We start from the raw sequence: 24,344 nt of genomic DNA on the forward strand, positions 1-24,344 counted from the left end.
CCATCTCCCTCATTTAGCTGCATTTTCATTGGCATGGGAGGCTTCGTAGTATCTCTTCATTTGCGATTTATTTTCATACTGCATCTTAATACCCTCATGTATATTCTTGATGCAGACTGAGTGGATATTTAATAGATAAATAATAACATAACACAGCAGTTCGTAATATTCAAAGTAAATAGCCGAGGAGGAAGTGGTATGAAATCTCCTAAATGAACGAAAATAAAGTAAATCATTGATATAAGTTTTGTGACAGTCTTTATTTTGTGCTGCCATATTGTCCAAAACTTATTACACAAAAATTCGATGTTAGAGTTTCATTGGTTCCTATAAAGCCGATGTGCCAGGTTCCTAAACTTCACAGGACCAGTTGTATGAAAAAATTTGGGATGGCCTATTCTGTTATATAACCAAGAATTACAAGAACTACCCATAGTTCATTAACCCCACAGACTACACTTGTTGCTTTATATAGCCTACTTATCCATTGTCTCACCTGACCTCATTATCTCACCTGACCTCATTGTCTCACCTGATCCCATTATCTCACCTGACCTCATTATCTCACCTGACCTCATTATCTCATCTGACCTCATTATCTCATCTGACCTCATTATCTCACCTGACCTCATTATCTTACCTGACCTTATTATCTCACCTGACCCCATGATCTCATTTGACCCCATTATCTCACCTTAACTCATTATCTCACCTGACCTCATTATCTCACCTGACCTCATTATCTCACCTGACCTCATTATCTTACCTGACCTTAATATCTCACCGGACCCCATTATCTCACCTGACCTCATATCTAAATCATTTCATCTGCTCACAGCCTTACACTACTCGGTTCACTTATTAATGCCAACCTTTATTCTCTAACTTAGGACCGTACTTAAGGTGGGATAGGAAACTTCGTAGTATCTTTTTCTTAGCGATTTATTATTCACATTACACCACGGTATTCTCCTTTTTATATAATTCTAGGATAAACAGGTTGCCTTGGTATCGTACAAGAGAAGGAAAAGGGGTAGTATGCGCAGTAAATCGCTGTGGAAAAGGTGTTACGGTCTTCTTTGTCACCTAGCATACGGCACTAACTCAACAGACTGCAGTAATGACACCATGGCACAATATCAGTCAAGGAAGCTCCCTAACACCTTTTCCTAAGCGATTTATTTTGCCCATTACACCTTACTGTCCTATTCTGTGTTACATAATTCCTTCAAGCATCCCCATACTCTCCATAAATAACGTACAAAATATTATTAACTAGCCATATCCAAAAATATATCACTAAGGATGAGGTGCAAGGGAGTCTCCTTACCTGATGAAAATACGGGCTCTATTTCTTACAGGTATCAACATCACCCTTAGCACTTTCTCTTTCGCTCCTCATCCAAGACATGATATCCACCTGTTGCCCACCTTCACACACTTGTATATTAATTAACAAGGGATTTCAAAGGACTACTGTAGACTGAGGAATGATTCTTGAAGTCTCTAGCGTGTACTGGACATGAGTATGTCAGAGGAATATTGATGTTTTTTAAAAGTGTATGAAGCACTTGTACACGCGCGCGCGCACACGCACGCACACACACACACACACACACACACACACACACACACACACACACACACACACACACACACACACACACACACACACACACACACACACACACACACACACACACCGCTTGCTGGCTCAGTGGTAAAGTTCTCGTCTGCCATCTGGGAGACGGGAGTTCGCGCCTCGATCAGTTGCGAAAAGTTTCACTGACTAAGTGGGTGGTTACTGTCCCCCTTGAGCAAGGGGACGGGTGTGTGCTTGTGTGAAGTTCACAGCCTTGCCCTTAGATCGGACTATATGAGCTCTCAGCTCCCTTCCGGTAAGGTAAAAGCTGACGATTACGACCATCAAGTGATGCTGACTGACCCGGTGAATTACACACACACACACACACACACACACACACACACACAGGCTCGCCTACCACAATTTAGCTTACATGACTGTCTGTATAGTCGCTAGCTCAAATTACAGTTCAAAAGTAAACTAAAAATACCGCCATATAAAACTGAACAAAGCGAAGCAGAACATTCCCAGATCCTCAAAGAACTCATCATAAGTTAGCGATGTACCGCCATTATTAGCGCATTGTCATCATCTTCACATTAAGGGCGTGTTCGAGGTGCCACGGGATATTTCGTAACACCCTTTTCTTAGCGATTTACTGTCCATACTACACCCCCGATACTCTCTTTTGTGTTGTTTATGTGTTTCTGTTATCGATATGCTTGCCTTAGTAACGTTTTAAAAGCTGCACTTAGTAAGCTATATACAGCACCAAGAAAGAGTTGCTACGAAGTCTATGCCATCCAAAATAAGGACGTAAACCTTCTTAGCAGAATTCTAACTCGCATCTTCTTTATTTTCTTTCCACTTCTCCAGATGAAAGCACTGCAGGAAGGTCACTAGCACAGGAATGAATACAGTACAGTAAGTAATCATGCTTTCCATTCATTAAAAATACATAAATAAATAAATAAAACTTCCATGCTAGTTCTGTACTCCATTTGGTAATCTGTTTATCTTTTTCTTCTTTTTTTTTTCTTTTTTCCTACCGACTTTGAAGAATGTAGTGGACATAAGACTGTTTGTGCTGGTGTTCTTATGCTCTTGTATTATAGATTAGATTTATGTTTGGACTGCAGCTGGATTATTTGGCTCATCCTTGTTGATTGTAGTTTGTCCTCGCTTCCATGGTATGTTACTCTTTTTATTTCACATATATATCATTCCTCCAATCTCACAACACACACACACACACACACACACACACACACACACACACACACACACACACACACACACACACACACACACCACCCAGCTCCCCCTCTAAGCCACTTTGCCCGATATTAATAACTCTGTTGTAAGTTTTTGCCCTCGAGTCTGAGTTTAGAGTGAGACTGACAGTGATGGCGTGGGGAGGAGGAGGAGGAGGAGGGCGGTGGCGGAGCGGTAGGAGGTGGAGGGAGGGGCGGTATGGAGGCGTTGGTGTGTGTGTGTGTGTGTGTGTGTGTGTGTGTGTGTGTGTGTGTGTGTGTGTGTAGGGCGGGGTTAGGGGTGGTGGAGGGATTCAAGAAAAGCTCTGTTTAAACTTGATCCACTTGGCTTAGTTTCAGTCCGTCACTCATGCTTTTTCCGTGTACCCTCTTTCTTAGATGGGAAGAGTCGAAGTCATTAGTCTAGCTTGTTATGAGAGTTTCAGTGTTTTTCATATTTTTTATTTTCATGTGGTGTCCTTGATATACTTTGACTTTGACATTATTATTGTTGTTGTTGTTGTTGTTGTTGTTGTTGTTGTTGTTGTTGTTGTTGTTGCTGCTGCTGCTGCTGCTGCTGCTGCTGCTGCTGTTGTTGTCGTCATCGTTGTCGTTGTTGTTGCATTAAAAAAAAAAAAAAAGAATCGTTGCTCATTCAGGTGGTTGGAGAAGCTATATTTGTCCAGACTGAATCTCAAGGCACACAATCAAGTAAGCTTGATATAGAATGAAATAAAAATCTACCACACTGATCATAAATACTACTGACGAAATAGAGATGTATTGATGTCAGAATGAAGACAACTGCCCAAAATTCAAATCAAGTATGGCTTATGTCCACCAGACAGAATCCATACCTAAGAAACGGAATTACTGGTAACCATATTCGTAGTCTGTTTATTTCTAGATATTTATAGATATGGCATTCTAGTTATTCCTCTTGAAACACAAGGAGAGAGTGAGTGATTATGGAAGTTAAAAGTGTAAAACAAGGCTTATTCTCTGACATTCTATTGTATGCATCAATATCCACCACTCCAATGCTTGAAAGTGAAGGACAGACGAGGCCACCACGCCGACAGGACAGACAGGGATGAGCGGGGACTGATAGGCTGAACAAAGCAAAGCAGACAGGGTTGGGATCAAACAAAACAAAACGCGAGGATGAAAAGGTCGTAAAAGCCTCCCCTCTTCAGATCTGAAATCCATAGTGGTTATTTTCCCTTGTGGCAATCGTTCAGTCTAAAGGGATAAATAAGCTTCAATTAATTAGCTAAGAAGGATGATTGAAGGAGAAGAACAAGCCAGATCAGATCAAACAAAAGGAGTTGCCAGTCACAGGATCTTGGTTATTCACGGCACAGATTAGAGAACAGCGACACACCTGTGCTCTACACCTGTGTCTGCCAGTCAGGGTGGTTTGGGGCGGAACTATCTCACACTCCGGAGTTTGTGTAGGGGAAATAAAAATTACAATAAAAGCTGGTTCTCCACTGCAACCTAAAGTGAGGCTGCAGCTCTTCACACCATTTTAAGAGTGAGAGTTATTAATCTGGAGAATGACCCAAATACTGCACAGTTACTGCACCACAACGCACCACCATGGCACCGTCACCTTGTTGATTAATACACATACATGAAGAGGAAGCACAAAACCAGATTATTCAAAAGGGGTAAACAGACAGCTCAATAGGCCGATCCAACTGGCCAGGATTACAGTAATGAAACACAAGAAGAATCATACACAATTAGTAGCTGCCTCAGAAGTGCAATGACCGTCGCATTCTTAGCTTCATATATATATATATATATATATATGTGTGTGTGTGTGTGTGTGTGTGTGTGTGTGTGTGTGTGTGTGTGTATATTCTTTGTCCTTCTATCGTTTGCAACTGATAGCGCACAAAGCTCTCCACAGCCACTGATTACTCCACCACATTTCTGGGATTCATTATAAACAACTGTAAAGCACCTTAACCCTCACACAGACCAAGTAAAGTAAGAGGCTTAAGTATATAAAAATACTAATTAGATAAATAAATGTCCGTGGACAGACCAGCATACACATAGAGTGAGATGTTTCTTTACGAAAATATATTAAACCAATAATTCTCAATTGTCAGATCGACATCACCATTAAGTTACCTACCTGACTTAAAAATATAGAAACCTTGTCAGGTAATTTTCCTTATAATTATATACATACATTTATTTAGTTGTCATATAACAATACATTATCTATGCACAAAGAAAAAAAAAATTTATTTGAACAATGTACTGTTCATTCACTGTAAAAGCTGTAGATTTTTAACCTTAACTTGGTCCAGATTTTTATCCTTTCTCAGTTTATTTCATGTAGCACAGTGGCAGAGAGAGACAGTATTAAGGTTCAACATCCTTTCCATAGAAGTTCTTTGTGGCTTGCCTCATATAATAGTGTTCATCTGTTGCTATAGTTAAAAGAGGGAAAGCTGGCAAGATTAGGCCTAGTTGGATTTAAAAGAGCACGGTAAGGTTTGATCAACAACTTCCATGTGGGTACGGTATCACTCTGAACATTATACATTCCTCACCTGTTGACTGGTTACGTAACGGCATCCTCAGCTCACCTGCTTCACGACACTCACATCGCTAACGTCACACTTATACACCCTCTGCACTTATTTACTCACAGTATTTGTACCTAGAGATGAAATCGGGACCTGGATTATAAATTGGACAGTTGCGTGTCGTAGCCTGGGGGATGATTGGGATGTAGAAAAATGAATATCTGCCTTAATGACTCTCGTGCAGTCAGTAGGCATTATCCAAAAGCTCCTTGACACCTCTTCCATAGCGATTTGTTTTTGGATATGGCTAGTTAATACTCATTTGTACGTTATATATGCAGAGGTGTAATAAACAAAATTAATCGTCAAGGAAAAGGTGTTAGGGAGCTTCCTCAACCGACGCGAATCTGGGTCTAAAGTCTTCTTCAGTCTGTCACTTAGTACTTCACGGAGGCGTTGACGTTACATTCGCTAGGGATGATAATTTCTGAAGATCTCGTTTCTAATTTCTGCTAAGTATCCTGTGACTAAGTGCTATTTAAATCAGTTCCATAAAATCGTGAAAGAATGACAGTAATGTTTAAATCCAGTACTCTCGTCGGTTAAGGAAGCTCCCTAACACCTCTACCTGAGCGACTTATTTTGCTTATTACAGCTTGCTGTCCTTCTCCATGTTACATAATTCATTCTAGTAATGCCGTACTCTGCATTGATAATGTGCAAAATGATGTTAACTAGCCGTATCCAAAAATAAATCGCTAAGGAAATGGTGTTAGGGAGCTTCCTTAAGTAAGAATACGAGTCTAAACCTTACCGTGCCCTGATCTATCAAAAAAAATCTAAAGTATTTTTAAGGAATTGTCACTGTTGCCTGTGGAGTAAAAATACCAGTACATCCTGACACAGTAGCTTCGGTGATGTGGGGTCATACAGAAAATATACCTCAGTAAATGCCCTACTTTCCTGTCTATTTATACTTTCACCACCTCCACACCTCTCTGGCTCACTTAGGCACACACACACACACACACACACACACACACACACACACACACACACACACACACACACACACACACACACACACACACACACACACACTTTGGACGGCGGGAGGTTTTCCATTGCCTAGCCAGAGTTGAATTCATAAATCGTCAGTTGTCACGAGAGGTTTAAGACACACATGCATGCACTGTGTTTAGTCGCACGGGTCAAAAGGACACACAAAAAAGAAATTATATATGAATAGTTTGTTAATAATGTGAAATACAGACAGGTATATTGGGTTTAGTTTAGAGGGAAAAAATACATGGAAAAAAAGAAAGATTTATAATTGGCGCCAGGTGGTCGAGTGGTTAGAATGGTCCAAGCGGAGTGACGACCTTGCCAAGAGCATTATTTAGTTCCTGACGAGGTAACTGGAGATTTACTGATTAAAAAACGCTGCTGTGGGGAGTAAGGTAGCATAGGGCCTCTTCCATACTTTTACATCATTATTTTTCACGCTTGCCATAGCACCAGAAGTATGTCCTAGAATTGCGCCTCATTACTAAAATATATTCGTTATAATTGATGGAACCCAGTATTACATCACTAGGAACATTCATTGAGTTCCTTGTTTAAGACAGTAGAGGCATTATTTGTCATGTGAAAGAAGAATGAATGGTGTGACAAGTGATACGATTGATTATACAAGACACTCCTTCATTTCAGTCAACATGTTCTGACATTTCGCATCATAACAGTGTACCAGTAATAATGTATTTTAACAGCGCTTAGCGTATTACTGTGTGGTGTGCACGGCCTTTAGGTCTTTAGGTTGAATTCTTAGAGATCGAGAACCTGCAGGCATATCCTCAGTCGTTTGTGAAACCCATAGGAACGAGTAAAGCGTGTCTGGGGTCTGTTCCTCACTGACCAGCTTTGTAAAGTATCATTTTTGGCTCACAACTTTGGAATGAGTAAAAACAATCATCTTCTCAGTTTTAGAAATACAACCATCTACATGACCAGGAAGGTGGGTCCCATTCCTTCCTCCCTCCCCTCCCCCTCCCCTAGAAGTGAATCCCAGCCAAGAGGACTATTTCTGGCCTTGCTTGGCGACCGCTGGCTCCCTTCCCTCAGTGTGGAGGCTGCGGGACGGGGCGTGACGACTGCACTTGGGAATGATGACATTCAACACGACCCTATGGTAAAAAGAGATGGGATAGTCTCCGCCATTTTCGTGTGTTTTGTCACCTGCCGAGTAACAGTGACATTTGTTTTTATAGTTTATTAATGTAACGCAAGATTAGGACATCCATATGCTTTTTACTAACCACGCATGTGACGAGAATTATGTGTTTAAGTCTGCTCGATGGATGACAGATACATCAAAAGGACGGAAGTTATCCTATCTGCGTTTACTACAGGATCTCTCACAGCACAACAGCACTCTGGCCATTGAGGGGCACGATGACATGCGGCTCAGCAAAGCAGGGCGGGGGTGAGGAAGGCATGACAGATTTGACAGACTGCGCCAAAATGAACTGATAACGTAAGATGGTTGGGAAGTGTCGCAGGATACCTTAACAAGTGTCACTCTGGCATGATATCAAAGTAGATGTGCATGAAGAGAACTTCCCGATATATGTTTGGTATTAAAGTTCTAAAGGAATAATAGTAATTTTTAGTGGTCATGCGATAGTGTGCTGCTCTTGTAAGTTGGTTCCTTCAATAGAGTTAGCATGTTTTTCTTTCTTGTGTGGTAATATTGCCTTTACTGATTTCAGACAATAACAGGAGGTAGGAAGAGCTGCCTTTGTTAGTGTGTGTGTGTGTGTGTGTGTGTGTGTGTGTGTGTGTGTGTGTGTGTGTGTGTGTGTGTGTGTGTGTGCGCGCGCGCGTGCATGCGTGCGTGGAACATTGTAACGCAATAGCATGAGTGAAGGACGAAAGGATTCTCTACCACAGCTCAGCCAGGGACAGGGAATGAGAGAGGGAGACGATACCAGTTATCCTTGAGTCAACACCAGGCACGCAGACAGGGAAGGAGGGGCGGAGATGTTACCCCCCTTCCCATACCTCCAACTCCCCTACCCTCCGCCCCTCGTCAAGCACGGCAACAACAGGGACGGGATTCTCAAAAACTTGCAATCAATTCGCCATCGTAAGTTCTGAACAAGCAAGCCAGTGAGAAGAAAAGACGTAACATCACAGTCCTGAATGGCGTTGTGTATCTCTCTTTGTTACTACTCCTGCGGCAAGGGTGGTTGTTTATGACTGTTGGTTTGCCTAACGAATTGGGATTAACTTCCATTATAAATTAATATCTTGTGCAGAAGAAGATGGTCTGGTTCTTTTGTGTTGTGCACCACATATCTCTATAAACTGAATTAGATCGCACAGTCAGGTTCTCATTAATGGTATGGATGGAACTGGCTATGGATAATATGTCATTGCTCCCAACCCCACTCGGGTCTGTTTTTATCTTCGCTCTCAGAAAGCATACAGGGTAACACCGGAGTGGGGGAGACGTATGCTGCTCTTGACAAACTGACTGACCTTCCAACACACCTTCCATACATACTTTTCATGTATTTAGTGACAGACAAACATGTAGCACTAACAACATACTATTTGTATACAAGGTCGACTATAACACAGTTTTCACAATACCTGCCTTCTCATCGCTCACCGGATTTATGTAAGAAACAAAGTAACAGCATACAGCAATACAAGATTTGCCAGTCGATCGGCGCAAAGGTCTTCTTTCATCGTTTGCTAGAATAAAGAGAGAAATACTATTGGTCCATGTAGAGAACTTGTGATAACATAGCGTTTATGTCTCCGAAACTTAAAGTAACAAGACTGACAAGAATCTTTGTTATGAATAAAAAAATAATTCTGATAAAGGTCAGGAACCATCTCTGCCTCTTTTGATCATTCAGATTACTGCTTTAATTTTACATTAATTTTTCTTTCACAGAGGTACTCTCTCATAAATCATGAGATGACATCAGCATAATCTTGAGAACAGTACTTTTTATTTCACGAAAACTGTTTGCATAAGCTGTTGTGGAAGCCGATGCTGCAGAAGTATGAAAGTCATATTCAAAAGTGCCCAACGTTTTTAGATGAAGAATCAAAATATTCTCAACAGTTTTTAGCGAATTCCCTTGTACCTGAACAGACGTGGGCAGTTCAGTATTGGATGTATGGCACCTTTTTACCTATGTTGGTTGTGTTGTCAACCTGATCCGTCCCACACACTATTTTTGACACTTCTCATTTATAACAGTTTTTCAGTATGCTACAACCGCAACTCATATAAAATCCTTGTCTAGTGCACGCTAACCATCTTTGACTCTGACTTTTTTTCCCTGTAACCTCCCCCGTTTTTAATCATCAGTGAACTTGCTGCAACTGTCTTAGTTCTAACCCTTGCTCTGTATATCCTCCATTAATTTTATTTTTTGTTCCGTATACTACGCCTATAGCTTGTGTTCAAACGACCATACTAGCGTCAGAATTGCCTCACTGATGTTGCTGACTCTTTAGTTACAAATGTGGCTCAGTCTTTGTCAACTTTCTTCCGTGCCATTCCTACTAGGCTATACATATTTGTACATAGACTGAATAAAATAATCAGACCCTAGCAAGGAGAAAAAAAAGCTATCATACACATTTGTTCATATTTTAAATAGAATAATCACTCTTTAGTAAAAATTAAAATGTGTCATCGTACTCATGGAATTAATTACTGTGCGGTAATGATGGTGATGGCGAGGGAGTGGTGAGGTAGCGATGATGGTGCGGCGGTGGTGGTGGTGGTGGTGATGATGGTGGAGGTGGCAGTGATGGGGGTATGGTTATGGTGGTGTTGAAGTTCTAATTGTGAGGGAATGGTGGTGGTGGTGAGGATAGGATAACGGCAGTGTTGAGGGGGTTTGTTGCTAGTGTTAGTGATAATGTTGATGTGATGGTAGTAGTGATTATATGGTGTGGGAGTTTTGTTACTGTTAGTGGTGGTGGGGATGTGGTGTAGTGGTGGGGGAATTTTGGTGTGGCAGTGGTGGTGGTGGTGGTGTGGGCTGGCCTCTGCAGCCTGCCACTGTTGGCACCATTAACACCAAGACCTCCAGCCACTTCACTTGTACTTGTTACCAAATTACTTGTGTGAATCGCAAAAATATTTAGTCGAATATTTTAGTAAGGAATATATCAACTGTATTTAGATAAGAAAATTGCCATAATTCTGCGCTGTATAGTTGCTTATTTTAACCATACACTACATACTGTCCTGAAGTCCATAGTGTTAACATTAGCCAGAAAACTTCAAGACAATTTCATCACTGCATTCTACATAGGTCTGTATTAATGTGTATTTTATAAATTATCAGTAACATCTAAAACTCTTACTTAAATCACGACGTATTGCCCTGAAGTCCATAATGTCAACTTCATCCATAAAAACTACATAGAGTATCACTACATCATATATCTACCTACTTATCTTTCTATCTATCTATATAATTTCGTATTACTGCGCCTTGTGAATTACCATTGACAACTGAATACCCTCAAAGCGCCTGCTGGTAACTATGTGGTAATTTCCCATCCACAGCAATACATCCTGTCTTATTTTTGGCATACTTTTCTCCTGTACTTTGTGAGTCGTGTATTCCCGTGAAGATTGGTCATGTGTTGGCAGATAGTTTTTGGATCATTGTCCTGTTATCTTTTGTTTTTTAAGTGCAAGAACGGGGTGAGGCAGAATCTGCAAAACAAAGAAAGAGAAAGTATAAAAATGGGAACCTATTAACAGCATTCCAAGTGTAATGGGCCAGACACTAATTCACACATCATTCAAGCCCCTGGAATCTTGACTCCAATATATATTCCTAACCATCTACATATATTACTGAGGTATTTTTATTATAGCTGCATACACATACACATGATAGAGCAAATCCATTGACTGTCAAGTTAATCAAAATATGTCAGACCCTTGTTATGTGCTCCTCCCGTACGTATATCACTCAAACCAACTCGATCCTCTGTCAGTTCCCAAGCGTCGCCAGTTTCCATACCTCGCTTTCTCACATTCTTGTTTATCATAGTGTTTATTCGAGGCAAAGAATGACTTATTTAACTGATCCGGTGATACAGCACTTGCGTTTTTGCACATCTCTAGACCAGCAAACAAGCATTAGAAAACAGTTGCTTCTTTGGAGTATGAAGAGTGACCTACAACCTTTATCATACACACACACACACACACACACACACACACACACACAATATGACAGTGCTCAGACGAACCATCTTTTAAAAACGATACGCTTAGGCTAATCAAAGTTTAAAGTTCGCTGCGATATCTTGCATGAACCTGGTATCACTTGAGCGTCACAAAATATTATTTTTCAGGCTTATTCATTTTTCTTATTGCTTTTTATACGACCCTTATTAACAGTAACAGATTCAATACGATGGCTTTTTTTTTTCTTTTTTTTTTTTTTGAAGATTAGGTCCAAAGGATTCCAAGGTCTGTTACAATGATGCAAAGGATACGTTCGGAAGGATGTTGCTTTCTCTGTTCAGGTTACATTAGTCTGATGTGTAATACCTATGTATACTCCTGCTACGTTTCTCACTATACCGTACAATATTTAAATTCTGAATCATAATTTTTCAAAACATCTTTACTCTCACGAATAAACAAGTTGCTTGGGAATTTTAATTTGAATAGTTTCTTCCTGTAATATGTGGTGCTTTCAATAATTTCTGTTTTTTACCTTACATATTTCTGATTCCTTCGAGTCATGTTCTTTGTAGGATATGAGTTTGGCTGACATCGGACATCTGTTGCATTACTGATCTTGCAATTAAAGTCGCAATGGAAAATGTCCCCGAAAAATTAAAATTTTTTATAGTCTTTAACGCCCAGACTTCAGGCAGAGGAAGTGCTGAATGATAATCTCCGTCCGAAAGGTCCTAGAGGGCACAGTACCAGACCCATCACCGCAAGGGGCGGGGGGATATTAAGAGTCAGTACCACCCTAGGTTTGGCAAGGTGTGAGGTTTGGTAGGGCCTGCATTAGAAAGTCATTAAGCTGTACTTCTCAACGGATCAGGACAATTCAGGCAGAGAGCTTCTATAGCATTGGACCCAGACTTTAACTGTCCACCCTGAGATATCAGAGACCAAACTGGGTGCAACACGGAGGCTTTCAAGAGAAGGCTGGACACATTTCTGCAATCCAACCCAGATGAGCCTCCTATTCTACACGACCTGACTACTGGAGGAGCCGGGTCAAACTCAGTCATCGACCAGCTACGACACATGAAAATCGAGAGGATGTGTGCAAACGGAGGGTCCCCGAACTGTCCATGGTGACGTCTCCTAAATTTGCGACAAGTTACACCAGGGAAACTTGAGAGAAAATGGATAGACCCCCCTCAGACTCTCACACTTCTTGGTTCAGGGGTAACTCATCATGCTTCATATGGGGACGAGTGGCAGTGTTTTGAGACTTGGAAAAGATTCACGATTATTAAGCTAACAGAATTATCTAACTTTTAATTACATCACAAGTTCATAGATAGTACGAAATAGGAGAGGTCTTGGGATTTTGTGAGAGGAAACTTGAGAAGTGTCAGGACTTAGGCTTAGTGTGAGGGAGACAGAGCAGGTAGCAATGTGTGTGTGTGTGTGTGTGTGTGTGTGTGTGTGTGTGTGTGTGTGTGTGTGTGTGTGTGTGTGTGTGTGTGTGTGTGTGTGTGTGTGTGTGTGTGTGAGTGTGTGTGTGTGAGAGAGAGAGAGAGAGAGAGAGAGAGAGAGAGAGAGAGAGAGAGAGAGAGAGAATCATGCAGACCAAAAATGTGTTACGATAATTAGGGAAATCTACCGGAACAAGGCGCCAAAAGTCAAGTCATAAAACGACAAGCATAAACCCTTAAACTTCTGCGTGTCTCTCATAAAATGGAGCACTCATTTGTCTTCTCTCGACACTGCCTTCCTCCATCTCTTCTTCACCTACAGTGCATCCCTTTCTCACTACAGTCATAGAGAGGGTAGAAAGAGGGTAGGAGTGATACAAGACATAGACGGTAAATCAGAGGATAGTGGCAGTGGACAGTGGTATGGATGGACAGGTACATAGCACAGACAGTGAAACAGAAGAATGGCACAACAGTGATAAGATTTTACAGATATGAGGAACAGACAGTGAATCAGAGGAGAGTGGTTGGACAAATACAAGACCAAGACGGTGACTGAGAAAAGAATGGTAGTAGACAATGGTGTGGTTGGAGAGATACAAGGCAAAGACGATGAAACAGGAGAATGGTAGTAGATAATGGTATGGCTGGACAAACAGGCCTGCAAGAGTCAGGCAGTGAAAAATTAGAGCGGAAGTAAACAGTGATATGGTTGGACAGATACAAAACACAAACAGTGATACCGAGGAGATTGTTTGTGTCGTAGACAGTGATGTGATGTGGGATTAATTATTTGTTTACTGTGGGCAGGTGTTAGCTTGTGAGCATCTACCCCAATAACTCAGTGCAGGTTAATGGGACCAGGACCCACGTGAGGTTCTCCTTTTTTACAATTTTCTCAGGACAAGACATCTTTTAACAGGCCGGCAAGCCACTTTTGTAGACTTCCAGCCCTTGGTTCTATATTTTTGCGATAGAAATAGAAGAATGGCCGAACTGCCGAGTTGTCCTTCCCTTACTCCTTTTACTCCAATACTCATTTCCCCTCACACTGCATCCTTTTCTTACTTACCGTCTTTATCCTCTTGCTAACACTCTCATGGTCGATGATCTCCGTAGCCCCTTGCACCACCAATCCCCAGGACTCCATGGCTACCATCACAGATCGCCACCACCACCACCACTGTCACCACCACAATCACCACCTTCCCTTACACCACCACTGTCACCAGCACCGTCACCAGCACCGTCGGCGGGAACACTGGGCTCCTTGTCACCTCCCTCAGTCACAGTAGCACCTGCCCGCCCCTCCCACCTGCCTCCCTCCCTCCTGACTCTGCTCTCTTGTGGGGGGCAACCACTATTTAAATTTACATTTTTGGGGAAACTACCCAGAGTCGGATTTTTCAATGCTTTCGCTGTCTTCGTGGCAATATCCACTGAAAATGAACAGAGATAAGTAGAGGTATCGAATTACAACCTGCCACATCGACTAACATAAAAATAAATTCACCTTCTGGACGCAATTAGGAAAAACATTAAATTCTTAAATTATGTTGTGAAAATTTAAATATCGCTTAATTTTCTCGGTAGTCAACATTTCACAGGTAATTTTTGGATACCTGTAACGAATGGAAAAAGAGCAAGGTGGGATGGGGCGGGGGAGAGCGAGGTTCCTTCAACTCAGCAATGTTACAACTTTGAGAACTGATACACAAACGTCAACGCCACTCAACCCCTTCCCTCCACCGCACGCACTGGTAATTTTAACGCCCTTCCTACGAGGAGGCACTTTTATTTTAGTCCAGCTACCTCCCGACGATTTTATTCAACGATTGTAATAAGTACTTAAGTTAGCAATGAGGGGATTGTAACCCCTCCTGTTCGAAACTTCTTCCTTGAGCTGAATTAAACCGTTTGCAGGCAGCAGAAATGAATAATAATAATAATAAAAATGGTTTCGAGGGGCTAACACCATAAATATCACAGCCTTTCACATTCATCTCGTAAATTTCAAGTCTCTGAACTATCACTTTTCACATAGCATCAGTTTATTTTCCTAGTCTCATTGTTTTGCTAAATCCTAATGCCATTTGTTCTAACCTGGGGGAACATACTTAACATGAGAATTGTAGGAAAAAATTTAAGGGGAATCATGAAAGATTATAGGCATGGAAGTTTCCCAACCCAGCGACGATGTGGCTCAAAAAAAGTCCTCCCAAACCGTAGGGGAGCTCAGTAGGGGAGCCTCATAAAACAGAAACGGGGTTATAATGTTTCCCCGAGAGATGCAAAAACAAAAGGAGCTATAATATCAGATGTGTCGGATCAGTGTCGGTGGTGTGGTGACGACAGGACACGACAGCGGGGTTCTTATGTCTTCCTGAAAGACGCAAAAACAGGAGGCGCTACAATATACACAATAACAGCCTGGATAAGTGTCTGGTGTGAGGAGGGCAGGGCACAGCAGCTGGGATTTGTTTTACCGAGAGAAGCAAAAGACAGAAAGCACTACAAAACAGTCCCGTTAAGCGTTGGTGGTGTGGGGAGGGCAGGACACAGGAGCGGGGTTATAATATTTTCAAGAGAGACGGAAAAACAGAAAGCGCTACAGAATATAATGGCCGGGGAAAGTGTCGGTGGTGTGAGAAGGGCAGGACACAGCGGCAGTTGGTGTAGTGTCGGTGCAGGAGGTCTACCAGACCCCCCTTCCCCCCGACCTATTGTTAGCGCCCTCGCCTGCACCGTCTAAATACACTCTCCTCCTGTTTCTCGCCACCCCGGGACAAATTCCTTACAGGTAGGGAGATGGGCTCAATATTTTAACGGAAAACCAAGACTGCTAATGACAACCGGAGAATAAATCATGCAGTGTGGCCTCTTCACAAGTAAGAGGCTTGTGGAGTCCATCTCTTTCTGACAAATGAAGATTATGAGAACAGAACACTGAACATACTTTCGGCTTTTTATAATTTATTTGCATAAATGTATAATAAGACTTAAAGATCTATTTACAATAAGCTTACTGTTATATGATTGTATGTTAATTTATGTATTTTTTCCATTGTTCTGATTGTACATTATATCCAGGAACCAGACTTAGCTACATTTTTACAACCTCCTGGCTACAACATCGTGATATATCTGGGCTATCGATTCACGTTTTTTGTATTCTAGTTCTCTGATTTTTGTTTGGGCTGAAGGAGAGTTTTATGGAAACTAATGCAGATGTGTAAAAAAAAGTAATTCGAATTTCTTGCAACAGAAATTATATATGGTTTCACGACCAGGAGATCAGAATTTCATAAATTGGGACGCGAGGCTGGTGAAATAACAGAGGAAAGTAAGCCCGGTTAGTGTGATACTGTGGTCAGGTGAAATTGTGCATACATTCTCTGCCAGTCGGTTCTTTCCTCCCTAATAGAAGAGCTGTTATTTTTTTAATCTTTATCATAAAGGTTGCTCGCTGATACTGATTAGGGAGTGGCACCAAGACTGTGAAGAAGTAAAGTATCACCTCATAGTACTAACGCCTCACCTTCCCTGTCAGACATTAGCGAGCGGCAATTGACAGTGACAATGCCAGGACCTGGAGGACACACGTGCTGCACATGGCATTGTTGCAGGTAACTTCTTTCCATAGTTGGTTTGTTTTTACCGGGATGAACTGGGGCACTCTTCCAACTTGAATACTTAGGCGTGGTTGCGACGAGCAATAATTTCTTGGTTGCCGATACTAGTTACTCAGATCTATTCTTCTGCCTGACTACGCCTGGCCAACAACTGAGCTGAAAGGGGTTAGGGATCTTTACCAGGTAAGAACAAACGGGCCTTAGCACCATCCATGGCTAATTTCCACATATAATTGGATACAAAAGCAGTATGAGCTCATTTTAGACTGAGTACCGTTGTCTGTCACCGTATGCTAACAACAAGCACGCATTCAGAGGACAGGACCTACAGCAGCGATTTATTGATACAAGCCAAGACAGGTGAGTTGGTTATAGATTACACGTCAAATTACAAATGTACTGTTGGCCACCGGTTTTTGTATACGCCTATTGTTATCGTGTGAGTTATCAGGTGAGTGTTTATGTGGCACGGGTTTATTCTTTCACGATGTTTAATGCAGGATCAGTAGTAGCAGTAATATATTGCTGATCATGAAATTCTTATGGTTGTCTGCATGAATCTGGTACCGTACTAGATGTAACGAACTCAGAGCCATAGGTGTTTGCTTTTCCCCTAGAACATATATGTACAGTATATATATGAAGACAAAACCAATTACAGACACTTGTTTTGTGTCCATTGTCACCCATCACAGCCGAATTATTTTCACCTGGAACTAAGTGTGCCACAATTAATTTTTAATTAAAACGATTGCTTGAATACTGTATGGTTGGTGCAAAATTTATTGTCTTTCAGGAGGGTCTACCATAAGTTTCACTAAATTGTCTGTTCGGACGCGGATGGTTTGTCGCGCTGGATGAGCTCAAAATGATGCTCCAAGCATTAAAATGCTTTAGTTTTTGGACCTGCTGCATGTACGAATAAGCTCATAATTTTCTTGCGGGATCCTCTACAGCGTATGATGGTTAGGGAGTCATTAAAAGTATGCAACATGGGGTTACTCGTAGTACATAAAGTCAGTTACAAAACTTCGTCCAAGTCCATTTGCTAAGTCTCCAAATCTTCCAGACAAGCAAACACCGAAACAGACACAGGTAAACATACTGTACAGAGGTGATAACAGCGGTGTTCGTGGTGTCCAAGGACGGTAGTCTCGTCCGATTAGGAGACTCTCTGGCACTTCTCCATCAGTGATATATTTTATTTCATTCACGTAAATGAAGAATAATTCCATTTGAAAGAAACACAGCAGTATGGTATCATGACATTTCACCATAGCCGATTGAGGCGGGTATGTCTTTTTCACTGTTTATTTCCTATCTCTTGACGATTTTATTCAGCTAAGGACAAGAGCTAGAGGGAGAAGATATAAAATTAATAAACCCCCTCAGTACGGGAGGCCTTTCCTATGTAAAAAAAAAAAAGTAGTAATGATAAAGAACGTCACTCGGATTGAAGAGGTTAATAGTCTCTATACTCAATTTTTTTTTTTCCCGAGGCGAAGATGCACTTGGCAGGTTGATGATGATTGGCTGAATGCAACATTACTTCATAATCTCTTTACTTGTTAGCATTATTAATTAACAACATATATCTGAGGGGGAAATTTGGGTTAGTAAATGTTATTCCATTCAGCCAATCATCACCAAACTGTCAAGTGCATCTTGCCTCAATAAAAATAAACTGAATATAGTTCGTTATTTACACTGTTGTTTATTGACAAGGGTAATATCAATGCTCTGTTTGCGGAAAAGAACAAGTAATGGTAAGGAAGAGATGCTTGTGAGTCTTCTAGGCCAAAGAGAATACAATATCAGGTGGTGGTGGTTGTGGTGGTGGTGGTGTGGTGGAGCAGTGGGGAAGCATCAGTGTCTCTCCTCGCATATCTAGATTAAGTTCTGTTTAAACCAGGAAGTGTTTCGACAACGTGATGGTATTTTGATGTTTCCTTGGAAGCAAATCATAGTAAAAAAACAAATTCATGTTATCCTATGATGGAGTGGCATCATTCAACAGTCATTATTTACAAAACAAAAATAAGCAAAAAGTGCTTAGTGTTGGAAAATGAGAACAGTGGGGCGCGTGATAATTATGGAGCTTGTGTAGCACTTGGCACTGTGCCTGCAGGCTTTGTTAAATTAAATGTCAAGGAAATGCATACAAGGGCATGTAAAATACTCTTTGTATGAAGTTCATCGTGTAAGTGTGTGATTCACTAATTTTCATACCTCTTTCCTTCGTCGAAAAAGTTTTTCGTCTTACCTATGCTCAGTTTCTTGTATATCGGATTTCCTTATAATTTACTGATATCGGAATTCTTATTATAACAACGATTTTCATCACCTGTGTTACCTTTGTAATCCCTTCCTGTCATAATCGTCATATAAATATTTTTTTTCATTTTCTCAAAGGACCGCTAATGTTTACGGGAACTACAGTACTCAGCAACCTTGCTTGGTGTCTTTCCTGTCACTTTTAGCCAGGCATTGGTAATAAGAGGTGCAACAGTTGTCAGTAATCTTTTCAACCCGAGGACACATTTTTTTCATTCTTTGTTTCCGTATGATTTTATTCAGCTTGAAAAGCACTTTTCGATCTGGAGGGGTTAGAGATACCCTTTCTTGGCCTCTACAAAAGAAGATGGCCTTTCTGAGTCAAATAAAGCCGCTTTAGGATAGCAAGAAAATAAATAAGAAGTAACCCTAATAGAGAAGTTGATTTCTGGGACAGATCTTCCTCTCATTATCACAGGTGTTTGTGGCCCTCTCCCCCACAAACACAAGGTCTTGTTTACGTGCACATACCCATACATGAAAGATAACGCAAATAATGATTACATAACTGAATTACTCAACTTAGTAAAGCCTGAAACCTTAACTGAGATCATTGTTAAGATTGTTAGAATTACCCGTATACAAGCATATTGTTCCTTAACAATCCTCATGCCTCATTTATGGATATGTTTACTTAATCTGAAAAGTAGTATATAATTACTGCTCAGAAAAAAAGGCAATAATAACAATAAAATAAAAATAAATAAGATATCACTGGCCTACGTATGTTGACGCATTATTTTATTGCTTGAAGTACACCCGGAAACAATTTATGTAAACACGTTCAGCCTGAGGATTCTCGATTATATTCTAGTTAATGCCAGGCTATGTTATTCAACTTAGGAGAGGCGCCCTCGGACTGAAGGGGGTTAATTTAATTTCAGCAGCATACCAGATGAGGAAATTATTATGCAGACATCATAAAACGAAATGTGTGGTAGAAATCATTTGAAGGATAACAGTAATTTTCTTACATAGTGAATCATTATGTGTCAGAGCCGTAGACTTTGTTACTTTTCTGCTGCAGGTTCAGTATGACGAAATTACTGTCTTTGAGGTGCGAGGCATGGGACAGATTTGCGGGATTATGAATTAAAGTTGTAGCAGAAAGCTTCTAGCAGGGGTTGAATGCTCTCGCGATCAGCACATAATAATTCATTACATACAATGTGCTTATATATGTTCCTTTGTACAGTTGCCTCAGTTAATATATACCTGGACACCTGCAGGTACAGGGCTGTGCAACTGATCTAATAATGATGTAAAATCTTCCTTCCAGACGTGAGATATAGACGGATCAGTTACACAAATTATGTCCAAACTTCTGAGGAAGCATTTACCACTGCTGCCAAATTATTAATTTCCCCTGACCTATATTAGCAAAGAAGCCTCTGTGGTACAGTGGTAAAGTGTGCGTTTTCGTACACTGGAGAGCGAGGGTTCGCGTCCCGCCTGGGTAATAAACTTTGGAAGCGTTCTCCCGGCCATGTACCTGCTTTGGCGGACACCAGGGGTGCTGTGGTTGAACCAGTGTCGCATACTGTAAAGTATGTTTGCACCCAGTCGGCTTGCGCGGGCTGATTACACTTGGTTCACAGATTACACACACATCCAAAGCCCCTACAACACTACAATCACACTTACAAGCACTTCTCACCCTACATACAATCTCTACCATACAGCCTAAGCCACTTCGTAGAGATACATTGGCTGTATCGTCCCTACTTCGGTCGGGATAGGCCGGTCCTGCAGTGGATACTCAAACGGCTGCTGCTGCTGATGATGATACTAGCAAATATTTGCGGAAAAAAAAAACAATATATATATATATATATATATATATATATATATATATATATATATATATATATATATATATATATATATATACCGGTATATACTACACACACACAGAAAGAGAGAGAGAGAGTAAAACAGCTGTAACAATTAGTTTCAGTACATACCTTGCATAACGAATGGCTCATCCACAAATCATTGCTACGGCAGTTTGATGCAGAAAAGGGAATCGGAAGCATAAAGGAAAGATCAATACAGAGGAGTGAGGATACAAGAGAAACACTGGTTGTACAGGGAATTAAATGTGTTGAGTCTACTGGAAAAACCGGAGTGGTGGTAATGAGGAAGAGATGATTGAGTGTGGTGGTAAAGAGAGAGAAATGTGTGTGATCGTAAAGAAAGATGGGTAAGTGAGTATACAGGGAAAAACAGAGTGGTGGGAAAAGAGTGAGATGTGTGAGTGCAGCAGAGGGAAAAGAGTTGTGATAGTGAGGTGTGCTAGTGTGACGGCAAAGAGAGGTAGATGTGAGAGTATACATGGAAAATCAGAGGAGTGGTACAGAGAGTGAGGTGGTACAGAGTGTATGTCGCCGTACCGTGCGTGACCTGCGATGGGAGCTGACGATCTCATCAGGACGGGCTGAGGTGAGGCACTGCAGGTCCGCCGGCAGGGTGTCCCACATGGATTTCCGACGTGTTCCAAAATCCATCTTCTTGTTCCTTATCTCGCGGCGGCAGTTGAAACGTATACGCAAAATTGCAAAGAATATTAGCCCTTTGACTGCAGATATTTTTGTATTTTCTTTCGATTAACATCAAACCCTTTTCTATGCTCGGAAGAACACTAGGCCACCAGAAATATTAACAGACTATCTTCATTTACTGTTTGGGCTAGAATAATGAACTTTACATTTTATTCAGCCTTATGACTGACAATTTTATTCACTTCATAGAAACTCGCAGTAACCAAAGAGTTATGTCAGAATTTGTCTAAGCCAGAAGGTGCCTCTGAGTGCCCTAATCTCGCTCTCTCCAGTTGTCGTGATATGCGTGTATTTTCGGTGTAATGGAATTCCAACGACAGGCATGAGGCATACACGTAGATCAGCTTATCTTCGGGTATGACAGCAGACCTTCTATGGTTGTCAGCACACAGCGTTGCGTTAACTCACTAGTAACTTGTACCATCACTGTATAAATTCACTATATTTACTGTGGCCATGAGGCTTAGTGCAAGGGCATACGTATACAACAACTGGTCTTCAGTTACTATGCCAAACCTTCTATTGTTGCATTATCACGTAACATTAACTTATCACCAGCCTGCATCGACACAACTATACTGTACATATTCGCTGTATATGCTGCGGTCATGAGGTTTGTTGCAATGTATCCAGGCCAGCACTAACCAAAAGCCACTTCACGCAGACTGCCATGCCGTTCATGATTCAGGAATTTCCTTCATCACCACAAAGAAACACCATCATGTCTGAAAATAACATCTCCGAGAACACTTGTTTCCATCACTGAGGAAGAATTTCCCTCTCTGCGGAGAAAATAATGATCGGTGTCAAAATTCACATAAAATGAAGCAGTATCTGTCAAGTTGTATGCAGTATTAGATCATTCACGGAGCTATAACCATGATAAACTTCAGATTTTGGCTCGTCCAGATTCGTCAACAGACAGTTTATCAAGCTCGCATCCCGGTTGGACACGGGCTGGAAGTTTACTGTATGAGTGACGTGGGTGGCACCGCGGCAGCCTGTCATCCATCAGAAGGTGGGTGATGGGCACGGAGGAAGGGGAAGGGGAAGGGGAAGAGTAAGAGGCAGGGAAGGGGATGGGGATGGGGAAGGGGAAGAGGAAAGGGAAAGGGAAGGGGTGGGGCGAAAGCAGAGGCGGGAGGGGGGACAGTAGGAATGATGATGAGTGAGATGGGAAGAAAGAAATAGAGATTATATAGAGGAATGGTGGTGGTGATGGTGGTGGTGGTGGTGCGTGTGTGTGTGTGTGTGTGTGTGTGTGTGTGTGTGTGTGTGTGTGTGTGTGTGTGTGTGTGTGTGTGTGTGTGTGTGTGTGTGTGTGTGTGTGTGTGTGTGTGTGTGTGTGTGTGTGTGTGTGTGTGTGTGTGTGTGTGTGTGTGGCGGGGGCGTTGGTGGGAAGGCCGTGTCTGCAGCCAATCAACCCCGGCCGGGTCCCGTCAATGTCAAGCAATGAGCAAAAACAATGTTGTCATTCAGGTCCATTTACGGCGCCATCTCGCGGCCAGTTTGTTATCGGAGGTATGGCTGGGGGGCTGGCTGGAGAGGGAGGGGTGCTAGGGTGGCTGGGAGGGTAGATAGGGAGGGAAGGAGGGGTGCTAGGATGGCTGGTAGGGTAGATAGGGAGGGAGGGAGGGGTGTTAGGGTAGCTGGGAGACTGGCTAGGGAACAAGGGGTGCTAGGTGAGCGGTTTGGAAGGGAGGGGTGTTAGGGTGGTTGGGAGGGTAACTAGGTGAGTGGTTGGATGAGTGGAATGCTAGGGAGACTAGGTGAGTGGGAGGGGTGCTAGGATGGTTGAGAGGATGGTTAGGTGAGTGGTTGGGTGAGTGGGCTAGTTGGGAGGGGTGCTAGGTGAGTGGTTGGGTGACTGGGATGGTTGGGAGGAGGTGGGTGGGGTGGCCGCAAGGGTAGCTAGGTGAATGGTTAGGTGGTTGGGGTGGTTGCATTGGGAGCTAGGAGAATGGCTGGGCGGGTGGGGTGGGTGCCTGGGGCTTGAGGGGGGGAGGGTAAATTCGTCAGTGAGGAGTTAACGTGTGTGGTGAAGTTATGAGGGGTGATGAAAAGTTGAGATGAAGGGTGGTGAAGGGTTGGGGCGAGTAGTGAGGGAGTAAGGAGGAGCTGGGGTGAGTGCTGAGGAAGTGAGGAGGGGTTGGGGTGAGTGGTATGGGAGTGAAGGGAGGTTGGGGTGAGTGGTATGGGAGTGAGGAGGGGTTGGGGTCAGTGGTGAGGGTTGGACAGACGAGCAGAGAGAGTATGGGGTTTTTAAGGGTTTGAGATGTGTGGGCTGTAGGCATCAAAATAATAAATGAGAGGTTGGGGTGAGTGGTGTGAGTTTGGGTTGGTTGTGAAGGTTCAGAGTAAAGATCGTATACTAAGTGGCTTTCAAGTTTCCGTAACACCTCTTCCTCAGCGATTTATTCTTTTCATTACGTCTCAGCACCCTCTTGCATGGTACTGATGCAATCCATGTCGACACGGAAGGAATGTAATTAGCATACAGGGGAAGTTTAAGGTGCAATAATGAAAAAAAAAATGCTAAGGAGAGGTGCTACGATACTTTCTATACCACCCACAATACAGCTTAATAGACGTAAAATGTAAGTAATTAATGAAGGGTAATTGTCTATAAATTGTGAGTCTTTGATATTAAGTGCTAAAAAGTAAGGTGAGGTATGCAAGCTGTGAGTGAGTGGTGGGTGGTGGTAGTTGTGTGTGTGTGTGTGTGTGTG

The 24,344-nt window shown here is 42.0% G+C and overlaps 1 protein-coding gene across 1 annotated transcript in view; it reads right to left on the minus strand.

Annotated features, from left to right (window-relative positions):
- FipoQ (F-box/LRR-repeat protein FipoQ) overlaps positions 1-14,313 on the minus strand; it is a 35,497-nt gene extending 21,184 nt beyond the window's left edge. The window contains exon 1 of the mRNA XM_080272630.1: positions 14,161-14,313. Within this exon, the coding sequence (XP_080128756.1) occupies positions 14,161-14,247 (87 nt within the window). The 5' untranslated portion in view covers positions 14,248-14,313. The remainder of the gene's footprint in view (positions 1-14,160) is intronic.
- Positions 14,314-24,344: the final 10,031 nt, after the last annotated feature.

This window comes from Coenobita brevimanus, chromosome 51 (genome assembly GCF_032717465.1).
Source record: "Coenobita brevimanus isolate Jiangsu-jjx chromosome 51, ASM3271746v2, whole genome shotgun sequence".
NCBI classification, from domain to species: domain Eukaryota; kingdom Metazoa; phylum Arthropoda; class Malacostraca; order Decapoda; family Coenobitidae; genus Coenobita; species Coenobita brevimanus.